Source organism: Pan paniscus, chromosome 1 (assembly GCF_029289425.2).
Source record: "Pan paniscus chromosome 1, NHGRI_mPanPan1-v2.0_pri, whole genome shotgun sequence".
NCBI lineage: Eukaryota > Metazoa > Chordata > Mammalia > Primates > Hominidae > Pan > Pan paniscus.
In genome coordinates this window covers 440,336-452,456 of record NC_073249.2, presented here as the reverse complement: position 1 = coordinate 452,456, position 12,121 = coordinate 440,336, and the positions used below count along the sequence as shown (strand labels likewise).

Sequence of the window (12,121 nt, the reverse complement as noted above, 5' to 3'; positions counted from 1 at the left end):
TGCACCAGCCCCAGTGGCCACAGGATATCATCTGGGACCCACACCAGTTCCAGTGGCCATGGGATTACAGCACTGCACTGCACCAGTCGTGGCAGTCCCAGGCTTAGGGCACCACCTAGTGCTGCCCCCACCACAGCAAACTAGAGCTTAGGGACCACACCAGACAACCTGCTCAGAATCTCTAGACAGGCTTACTATTGAAGAATGTTTCAGGATAAAACAAATCTGCAAAGACTGGAATAAGTACCTATTATATTAGATGCATGACTGCAGACGCAAGAAAAATCAAGAAAGCATACATCACCAAGCAAACAAATGGAGACGCATAAACTACCTGACAAAGAATTTGAAATAACAGTCTTAGGGAAGCTCAGCAAACTTCAAGAAAATACACAGAAACTATTCAAACAAATGACGAAAACAATATGACCACAATGATAACCTTAGCAAATATTGGAATAACTTAAAAATCAAACAAATTCTAAAGCTGCAAAATATAATGAACAAAATGTAAACTGCAGTTGAGACCATCAACAGCAGAATGGATCAAGCCAATGAATCTGTGAATTCAGATACAGGTTATATGAAAATAGAGAAGAGGAAAGAATGAAAAATAATAAAGGAAACTTATGAGATTTATGGGATAACAACAAAACAGCAAATTTTTGAGTTATTGGAGATAAGGGAGATGAAATGTAAAGGAGTAGAAAGCTTATATAAAGAAATAGAAGAAAACTTTTCAAACCTGGAAAAAGATGTAAATAACCAGGTACAGTGAGGTAAAAAGTAACCAATCAGATTCAATCCAAACAAAACTACCCCTAAGACATATTATAATCAAACCATCAAAAATTGGAGGGAAGCTTCTCTGTATTGGTGGCAGGTAGGTAAGGCTTTTCTAGCCCCTTACTTCCACTCTATCCCCTGAGTTCCACCTGCACTGACTCAAGGAAGAGTAAGCATCTAGAGCTAGTGAGAATGGGATGAGCTCACAAAGTCAAGAGAGAAGCCTATTATTCCTTACTCACCCACAGATTACGTACTGTTACTCAAGGCTGGCTGTATTTATTACAGAAGAGAAAGTCTTCTTGTATTATAAATGAGCTGAGTTATTGGTTATCTGAGAATTACCAGAAGTTTCCACCCAAGACAGGAAAAGAGAATAGATCCAACATGTTGAGATTTCCAGAGCAATGAAGAGAAAAGAAAATCTATTGTGTTAGTATTGCCCCTGAGAAACCATACTTTTGTCTTTCCTAGGAAGCTGATACTTACAGCAGTGGAGATTAGCAATACCTGGACAGAGTTGAGCTTCAAAGGACACTGAGAAATGGCTAAAGCAGGTATAAAGAGAGAAGACTGGAACTTTGTCTATGCTTATCATCTAGCTTCAAGGAGAAACACAGTTGGGTTCAGCCATTTTGAAACAATGGTTAGAAACTACTTAATAAAAAGTTCTTAAGCTTTTCATTATTTATGTATTTATTTATTTTTGAGACAGAGTTTGCTCTGTGTCCCAGGCTGGAGTGCAGTGGTGTGATCTCTAGTCACTGCAACCTCCACCTCCCGGGCTAAAATGATTCTCCCACATCAGCCTCCCAAGTAGCTGGGTTTACAGGTACTTACCACCATGCCTGGCTAAGTTTTGTATCTTTAGGAGAGAAAGGGCTTCACCATGTTGGCCAGGCTGGTTTCAAACTCCTGACCTCAAATGATCCACCAGCCTAGGCCTCTCAAAGTGCTGGGATTACAGGCATGAGCCGCCGCACCCAGCCCTTAAGCTTTTTATGAGCAAATTAATATTTCAAATTAAATTGAACCAAATGGTTGTCTCATACGATGGAACAACATTGCTCATGCTGGAAAATGAGATGCTCCTGAAGTCTTTGCATCTTGGCCCTCTACCATTGTTTTCCACATTGATATTTATGCGTTCTGTTTAGAGACTTGATGTGTTCCCAGAACTTTCTGAAGAGCCCCACCACATCCTTGTTTCTCAGGATGTAGATGAGGGGGTTTAGCATGGGGGTGAGTACAGTGCAAAATACAGACACAGCTTGTTTCTACTCAGGGATGTGGGAGAAACCCTGTGTCACGTATATTAAACACACAGTTCCTAAGTAAAGACCACGGAAAGATGGGAGGAGCAGTTGGCCAAAGCTTTGTTCCTACTTTAGGGGGATTTCATATGGAGGACTGTAAGGAAGATGAGGTATGAGAGGCCACAAGTCCAAGATGAAATGGATAAGAAGTAGAGAGCCAGAGGCCAAGATCAAATGGGTAAAAAGCAGAGAGCCTGCATTTGAACCAGGTAGTCTGACTCAGGGTCCACACATCATCTCAATCATGGATGACTACCACAGACAGCTTGTTCCTTTCTTATCCCCATATTCTGGCTTCTCTCTTGCCATGTACACCTCCCCTTAGTCTCCACACCTGGGGTCACCTGCCTCCACAATCCTGTTCCCATATCTCACCTTGAATGAAGAGCTAAGCCAGGAAGGAAGCATCTGAAATAGTGTCGAAGAAAAGCTGAAGTGAGTGGAGAAGGACATCACTTTGTGTCCTTTACTTTCTGTGGGCCAATGCCTGTCTCCCAGTCTAGACCCTACCTACAGGTGAGGCCTCCAGCACAGCTCATCTCTGCACTGTCTCCATGTAGAACCAATGTCCCTGCTCAGATTAGATATATGAAATACCCTAGTTGTAGATTTCGGGGTCTGTGGAAATGAGTCTCTCATAAACTGCTGAAGGGTACAAATTAACACAGCTTGAGAGAAGTGGCCTGGAGTGAGCTTCACTTCACACTAAGCCAGGACCAGATTATTAGTCCCAACAAAGTAGTTTGTTTATAATCCCTCTTGTGGACTCCAGAAGAGGAAGATGGCAGATAGGAGGCAGGACTAACTTGCAGCTCCCACTTGGATGGACAGAGTAGCATGTGGAGATTCACACTGTGAACTTTTGCTCCAAGAACTACCATAGGACATACCAGGAAAGCCAAGAGAATCCAAAGACCCTTTGAAGGAGGCGGCGGCCACTGTAGGCTCCGTGCCAAAAACTGAGTGCCAAAATGTGTGAAAGTGTAAAAAGGGGATGCTCCACCCCCAAACACACATCCTCACTGGGGAACCTGAAGGTCCACATGGTGGGAAAAGGATTTAATCTTACGTGGAGCTGAGATGGATTTAGAGAGCTGAGCAAAATATACGAGTAGAGGAAGCAACAAGAAGAGCCCTGTGGGAAGCCATTTCTGACTTTGTCTTGCAGGGGTCCTTTGGGAGGGCTGCCAGTGGAATTGGGGAAAGCCTACAAGGAGAAGGAAGCTTTCAGATCAATTTTGTGATAATCTTGACTAATGTGAAGCTTCCTGGACAGAACCTAGGGGAGGGGGCAAACTGGGAGTGCAGATACAAGCTCAGAAGCTGAGGCAGACAGAGAGGCATGAAACCTAAAAGCCCTGCTTGCTTTCTTCATAAAGGGCTTGTAGCCTGGGGCAAGTTTTCAGCCCTGCTCACCAGCTGCCTGGAAATAAACTCAGTGCTACTGGGGGTGCAAGGTGGGAGTGAGACCAGCTTTTTGGGCTGTGTGGGAGCTGGGTGAAGCCTGTAACTGCCGGTTTCCCCCACTTCCCTGGTGACCTGCATGACACAGCAGAGGCAGTCATAATCCCCCTGGAAACATAACTCCATCAGTCTGAGGACCACACTCCAAATCCACACAGCAGCCACAGCAAGCCCTGATCAATGAGAATCTCAGCTCAGACACCCCAATTCCGCACAGCAGCCATACAGCAAGCCCTGCCCAAGGACAGTCTGAGCTCAGACACGCCTAACTCTGCCCCCACCTCCTGGCCTTTCTCTACCCACCCTGGGAGCCAAAGACAAAGGACATAATCTCATGGGAGCTCTGAGATCCGGCCCATTGCCTGAGAAATCTGGATACTTATCCAGGTAACCCTAAGGCAAGCTCGTATCTTCCCTACACCACTGCAGCTGATGCACTCTTGAAAGAATCAACTGCTGGCTGGAGACCAACCAGCACACTTATCAAAAATACAGCCAAGGACCCTCACAGAGTCCACTTCACTCCCCTGCTCCCTCCACCACAGCATGTGCTGGTATCCATGGCTGAGAGACTGGAAGACAGATAACACCATAAGGCTCTTTGCAGACACTCTCCAGTACCAGCCCAGAGCACAATAGCTTTGCTGCATGGTTAGATGCGGAAGAGAAATAACAATCTCTGCACTTTGGTTCTCAGGAAGCCCCATCCCTAGAAGAAGGGGTAGAGCACATCAACGGAGCACCCCATGGGACAAAAGAATCTCAACAGCAGCCCTTTAGCCCCAGAACTTCCCTCTCACATAGTCTACCCAAATGAGAAAGACCCAGAAAAACCATTCTGAAAATATGACAAAACAAGGTTTTCTGACACCCCCAAAAGATCACACTAGCTCACCAGCAATGGATTCAAACCAAGGAGAAATCCCTGAATTGCCAGAGAAGGGATTCATAAGGTCAGTTATTAAACTGTTCAAAGAAGCACCTGAGAAAGGTGAATACCAACTTAAAGAAAATTTTAAAAATGTCACAAGACATGGATGGAAAAATCTCCAGAGAAATAAAATAAATAAAACACAATCACAACTTCTGGAAATCAACAACATGCTGAGAAAAATGCAAAAATGTGTGTACTTCTTTAGATGTATTTATAACAATCCAATGATGCATGGCATCAGGGTAAATTCAGAAATAATTACTAAACAAGATTCCATATGGTAGAGATGAGAAATTAGATTTTGCCTATGTTCAAGTGGGAGAATACCCATTTCAAACCCGCAAGATTATAGAAGAAATGAAAAATTTTAACTTTAAGTTGCTGAGGGAAGCTCGAAAAGAATTAAGTCTGACATTTAATATTCTTTATAACCATATTATTAATTACTCAGATGGTACTTAGGAATGAAGGCAAGTCGCTAATCTACAAAAACCCGAAGTACAAGGAAACAGTTAAAACAAAAAACAAAAAACAAAAAAAAAGCCTTTAAGACTGAGTCTCACTGTCGTCCAGGCTGGAGTGCAGTGGAACGATCTCATTGCAACCTCCACCTCCCTGGTTCAAGCGATTCTCCTGCCTCAGCCTCCCGAGTAGCTGGGACTACAGATGCGCACCTCCACGCCATTAATTTTTGTATTTTTAGTAGAGACAGGGTTTCACCATGTTGGCCAGGCTGGTGTGGAACTCCTGACCTCAAGTGATCTGCCTGCCATGTCCTCCCAAAGTGTTGGGATTACAGCCGTGAGCCACCGTTCCCCACTGATTGGGTTAATTCAATTGCTTTGTTTTCAAGCTCTGAACTTTTTTGTTTTAATGCCAGTACCATCCTGTTTCAATGTTTAATAGCTTTGTAGTATATCAGGTAGTATGATGCCTACAGATCCATTCATTTTTCTCAGAATTACTTTGGATATTTGGAGTCTTTTTTGCTTCCATATGAACTTTAGGATTGTTTTATTCTATTTCTGGGAAGAATGTCTTTTGTATTTGGATAGTGATTGCTTGAATTCTGTAGCTCTCTTTTGGTAGATGGACATTTTAAAGATATCAGTTCTTCTAATCTATGAACATGGGGAATCTTTCCATTTGTTTGCGATCTCTTCAATTTCTTTCATTAGAATTCTACAGTTTTTCTTGTAGAGATCTTTCACTTCTTTGGCTAAATTTATTCCTAATTATTTTATATTTAGTTTTGTAAATGGGATTGACTTCTCTTTCAGACTGTACACTGGCATATATAAATACATAGGCATATATAAATACTACTTATTTTGTATGTTGATTTTGTATCTTGCAAATTTACTGAATTCATTTATCAATTCTAACAGTTTTTGCTGGTGTCTTTAGGATTTTTTATATATGACCATGTCATCTGTAAACAGGGAAAATTTGACTTCCTTCTTTCTAATTTGGAGGCTTTTGTTTCTTTCTTTTACCTAATTGCTCTAAGACCAGACACAGCTTCTTTCTCTCCTGAATTCATGGGAATTCAGGATGTTATTCTTGTTTTTGAATAGTCTCTAGTTGTACTTTTGTGGGTGTGGATGAATGATGCCGGAGGATCTTCTATTCATCTATCTTGTTGCTGCAACTCCTCTGAGTCTTTCTTGACTTTAAAAATACAGTTTGCTGTTAGAGTATAGAAACGGTAATTTGTGTACATTGATTTTATATACTGAAACTTTCCTGAATTAGGGAATAGTTTTTGTTGAAGTCTTTAGGTTTTCTATATGTAATATTACTTTATTAGCAAACAGAAACCATGTCACTTCTTCCTTTCCTATTTACATTTTTATTTATTTTTCTCCCCTAATTGTTTTATCTGGGACTTCCAGTACTATGTTACATAAAAGTGGCAAGAGTGACCGTTCTGGTCTTTTGCTGGATCTTAGAGAAAAAGCTTTCCACCTTTCATCGTTAAGTATTATGTCAACTGTAGGTTTATCATATATGGCCTTTATTATGTTGAGATACATTTCTTGTATACCTAATTTGTTGAGCGTTTTGGAATTTTGTCAAATGCTTTTCTTCATCTACTTAAATAATCATACAATTGTATCATTCTGTTAATGTGCTATGTGATGTTTATTAATTTGCCTCTGTTGAAGCATCCTTGCATCCCTGGGATGAATCCCATTTCATCATGGTGAATTCTTTTTGAAATGTGCTTTTAAATTCAGTTTGCTAGCATTTTTTGAGGAATTTTAGATTCATGTTCCCAAAGGATATTGACCTGCGGTTCCTTTTTTGTTCCTGTGTCCTTCTCTGGCTTTGATATTAGGGTAACTCTAGCCTTGTAAAATGAATTTGGAAGTATTCCCACTTCGATTTTTTGGAAGTGTTTGAGGAGAATTGGTATTAGTTCTTTAAATTTTTAATAGAATTTTGCATATTGTCCTGGGCTGCTTTTTATCTTTTTGGCGGGAGACTTTTATTACTACTTCATTGCATTATTCATTATTATTGGTTTGGTTATATTTACTATTTATAATTCAATCTTGATAGGTTTTACATATCAATGAATTTATATCTTCCAGTTTATCTAATTTTTGGCATGCAATTATTCATTATACTTTCATAATCTTTTGTATTTCTGTAGCATCAGTTGTAATGTTTCCTTTTAAAATTTCTAATTTACTTGAAACTTCTCTTAGTCTAGTTAATTTTGTTTTTTCACAACACAACTCTTATCTGATGTTTCGCATTGTTTTTATCATTTATTTTGTTTCTTCTCTGATCATTATTATCTACTAATTTTGGGTTTATTCTTTTTTTCTAGTTAATTGAGGTACAGTATTACACCTTTTCTTATTTGAGGTCTTTACTGATGTAGCCCTTCATTGCTATAAACTTCCTCTTTGAACTGCTTTTGCCGTGTCCTGTAGGTTTTGCTATGTTGAGTTTTCCATTTTCATTTGTCTCAAGCAACTTTTTATTTTCCCTTTTAATTTTTCATTGACCCACCTATTGTTTAGGAGCATATAGTTTAATCACCATTTATTTGTAAACTATCAGAGAATTCTTTCATTCATTTACAGCTTAAACTGCTGTGGTCAGAAAAGATGCTTGATATTTTGATCTTAAGTCTTTTCTACAGTCAAACATGTGATCTAACCTAGAAAATGTTTCATGTGCAATCGAGTATAATGTGTATTCTCCAGCTACTGAATAAAATGTTTTGCATATGCTTTTTAGGTCCATTGCCCTAGAGTGCAATTTCAAGCTGTTATTTCATTGTTGACTTCCTGTCTGGATAATCTTTCCATTGCTGAAAGTGGGGTGTTAAAGTTTCTTAGTATTATTTTGTTGCTATCTCTCCCCTTAGATCTATTAATAGGTACTTTATATATTTAGGTGCTCTAATGTTTAGTGCATATATAGTCACAATTATTATACACTTTTGGTTGAATTTTTTAAAATTATTATATTTGATCTTCTTTGTTTCTTTCTACAGTTCTGGACTTAAGTCTATTTTATCTGATATAAGCATAGCCACTCCTGCTCTTTTCTGGTTACGACTTGCATGGGATATCCTTTTCAACCACTTCACTTTGTCTGCATATGTCCTTGCAGGTTAAAGTAACCTGTTGTAGGTGGCATTTTTAATTCATTCTGCCACCAGATGTCTCTTGATTGGATAATTTAATACATTCACATTCAAGATAATTTTCGATACATAGGGACTTAATACTACAATTTTGTTAATTGTATTCCAGTTGTTTTATAGAGGTTCATTGTTTTCTTCCATTCTTACTATCTTCTTTTATGGATAAGTGATGTTTTTTCTAGTGGTATGTGTTGATTCTTTTTTAAAAATTTTGTATATCTACTATAGGTTTTTGCTTTGTAGTTACCATGAGACTTACCAAAAATATTATAACAGGTTATTTTAGGTGGCTAACAACTTAGAGCACAATAAAACTATACAAAAATCATTTTTCATGAAATTTTGCTATATTTTATTTCCTGTTACAAAGATGTTTTAAAGATAACCATCAAATATGTCTAATTATAATCCAGCAAACTGAGAGTTGACACATGCTTTTTAATTCATACAAAGTTAGAGTATGCATTTTATATTGTCTGAGTTCAGAAAAAATATTAAAAACTAGTTATCTCATGTTTTTTTCCAAAACACTACAGAATCTTTATGTTAGAGTCATAAAATCATTGGGTGTGATGAGAGAAAAGAGAAATCTGGACTTTTGAAACCACCCGATTATTCACAAGTTGGACATAGCCAATTAGGAAATTATAGGCATGCAGTTACCACATTTGTGCTTTTATGTAACAGGTTCAGCAGGCCCCACCTCAAATGTCCTCCTAATCAGCCTATTCTGGGGTAAAGGCATGGTTGACTCCACTTAGATCAATATCATTTAGGTCACCATTCTCATTTGCCTGGTCTCTATGTTTTTGGTCTTGCACATCTCCAACTGCTTACCACACAAATAACATTTCTAAAATACAAATCTGATTTCACTATTGTTTGTAAAACCCTGGGCCACACAATGACAAGAAATAAGCCTAAGATGAAATAAGAAAGAAGGGTCTACTGGGCATTGATCTCTCTTGCTTAGTCAGCCTTGTCTTTGCTCATGCTGTGCCTTTTCTCTTGCAGCGTGTCTCTGAGCAAGTTCCCCTGGCTCCACTATCACACACTCATCTGAGGGTAACTTTTCGTCACCATTCAGCACTGAGGCCCAGAGTCTCCTCTAAGCTCCTTGTTTGAACTCAGATGTCACAGATAGAATTAGTGTGTCCTTATGAGCTGTATCCTTCATACGTGAGTATCAAAACAATTTATTTTGTTACATTTGTTTGCATAAACAACTACATGTATTTTTCAAATTCCTTGGGAAAAGTAGCCATGTGCTATTCCGAATTTAATCTTATTCAGCTATTTTTAATATTACAATATAGCACAAAATGTTTGTTGAATAAATGAAGGATTGAATGATGTCATCCCTCTGCTTGTTTAAGTTACACGTTTGAAATCTCAGCTCAGGAATCACCCTGGGCAGGTAACCTTCCTTAAAACTCCTTCCACTCAGGTGTCATATTTTTTCTGCAGTCCCTTATGTGGTCCTACATCCTCAATACACCACATGGCACTAATTATTTCAGAGAGGTAAATCCACTAGACGCCATCAGAATTGGACCATGCAGAAAAAGGTAGCCCTCAATAAAGAAGGGGCGATGACTAGATTTTCTCAGTAATGATTAGACATAATGAAATGAGCATGATTTCTAAGATGTCACACTGCCACCAAGCAGAAAGGAGAACATTTTCAAAAAGGGAGAAAAGCCTGGTATTTAATTATTTGTAAATGATTTCAACTTCACAAAAAAGTATCATTAAAAGAGAATAGTACAATTAATACCTATATACCCTTTGCCCATACTCACCTGTGGCAGCAACATTGTACTCAGTTTGTTTCATTGCCCCTCTCTATCTACCTCCCTCTTTTGCTCTCATCATTTGAACACCTCATGACCTTTTTGTCTCTATTATTTCCTAAGGTTAGGAATATTTTTTCACAAAATTAGAGAGCAGTTATTAACTTCCAAAAATGTTACATTAGTATGACACAATTGTATAAGAATTTTGGGTGGACAAGGACTGTAAAATAGAGTTTCCACACAGTGAAAGAATTCCTCAAAATGAGATGAATATGAGATGAGACATCACTGTATGAGAGTCTAAGGAATAACAGGGATAAAATCCTAAGTATCTGATGGGCAGAGAAAAGGAAACTAAATCTTTATATCCAAATTTCCTACTTTATAATTTCCTAAAGGACGAATCTCACAGTTAACATTTTCTTCAGAGCCCCCATGACATCCTTATTCCTAAGACTATAGATTAAAGGGTTCAGCACTGGAGTGAGGATGGTATAGAAGACAGATACCATCATGTCCTTCTCAGGGGTGTGGTAGGAGCTGGGGAGCATGTAGGTGTAGATGGCAGCCCCATAGAAGAGGATGACCACAGTCAGGTGGGAGGAACAGGTGGCAAAGGCCTTTTTCCGGCCCTCTGCTGAGTTCATCCTGTGTATGGTGAGGAGGATGAGTAAATAGGAGCTTGAAATGATCGTCACAGGGATGAGGAGCATGAGGACACAGCACAAGTACATGAGGGTCTTATAGAGTGAGGTGTCTGAGCAGGACAGGATCGTTACAGCAGGGACTTCACAGAAGAAATGATGAATCTCCCAGGATCTGCAGAAGGGGAAGCTCATGGTGATGGGAGTGAGCATGAAGCCATCCACTGAGCCCAGGAACCAGCAGCCCGATGCCAGGAAAAGACAGACCCTATGGTTCATGAGGACAGGGTAACGGAGAGGATGGCAGATGGCCACGTAGCGGTCATAGGCCATGGCAGCTAGAAGGAAAAATTCCGAACCTACTAGTGTCAGATAGAGGAACATCTGCATCCCACACTCAGGGGCTGAGATCTTATTCACACCCATGACCTGGTCCAGGAGCATCTTGGGCACAGTGACAGAAATGTACACCATGTCCATGAGAGACAATTGACTGATGAAAAAGTACATGGGGGTGTGGAGGTGGGTGTCAGAGTGTATCAGAAGGATCAGGAAAGCATTTTCAGACAACGCCATCAGGAAAACCACAAAGATGACCACACTAAGTAGAGCTGGATGTTTGGATTGTCTGAAGAGTCCCATGAGGATGAAATCCAACCTTCCAGTGTGGTTGGCCATCCCGGTGATGTTGGCCATGAGGTTTCACCTAGGCCACCAAGGAGAGTTTTGGAGTCAGTGTAACGCGTCCCTTTGTAATGAGTGTTTAGTGAGTACTCACATTTGTGTGTGCTCATTGTGCTAACCTAAGTCCCGTGGGTCTGGGGATTTGAGTATATAAATGACGTATAACAAATTCACAAAACAAACTAAGAATTCACAACTATAGGCCAAAAGAATTGGTAACTGATAGTAAGGTTGTCACGGTTCAAATTCATAAACTTTCCTGATGATAACGTCATTTATCAACAAGTACTGAAAATTTGCAGAAGCACCCTCCTCTGCTAACACAAACAGTGACTCAGTGAAAGAAAGATAAAGCAAACTCCTTATTGTAGAGTTTTTGTCATAGACAGCTGAATTGAATCAACATCGCTGGTTTAAGAAACAATAGGCATCTTCAAAATACTCAGAGGTATATGTGATATAAGAAAGATTTAGCAAGTAACTAAAGCGTAACTTGGAAAAAAAATTATACCAGATGTTTGAACCTCCTCCTCGCATAGGATCAGGCCATGCTGTGAGGCTCTGTGATTGCGTGGAGCGAGCCTCACATTCTCATGAGCAGGGAAGGGTCCTCACACACAGCTGACCCTTTAGACATCGAGAGACGTGAAGTAAGGAGCCCACACACAGTAGACTCGAGCTATGGGTCCACCTTTTTCTCTATCTATCTGCCATTCCTTTCTCCAATCTACATCAAAAAGGATAAAAATCATGTTTGAGCTCAGGTGTGGTGAGAGTAAAATGAGGAAATGTAATGAAAGTGCTTAGAATAGTTCAGTTTCCGATGAATA

General features: G+C 39.6%; 1 protein-coding gene across 1 annotated transcript; it reads right to left on the bottom strand.

Annotated features, from left to right (window-relative positions):
* Positions 1-10,355: 10,355 nt before the first annotated feature.
* LOC100971901 (olfactory receptor 2T29) lies at positions 10,356-11,303 on the bottom strand. Its single transcript, XM_008968261.3, has one exon. The coding sequence runs from the start codon at positions 11,301-11,303 to the stop codon at positions 10,356-10,358; it is 948 nt and encodes a 315-aa protein (XP_008966509.3).
* Positions 11,304-12,121: the final 818 nt, after the last annotated feature.

Coding starts and splice junctions, on each gene's coding strand:
- LOC100971901 (XM_008968261.3), bottom strand. CDS start 11,303: ATGGCCAACATCACCGGGATGGCCAACCACACTGGAAGGTTGGATTTC.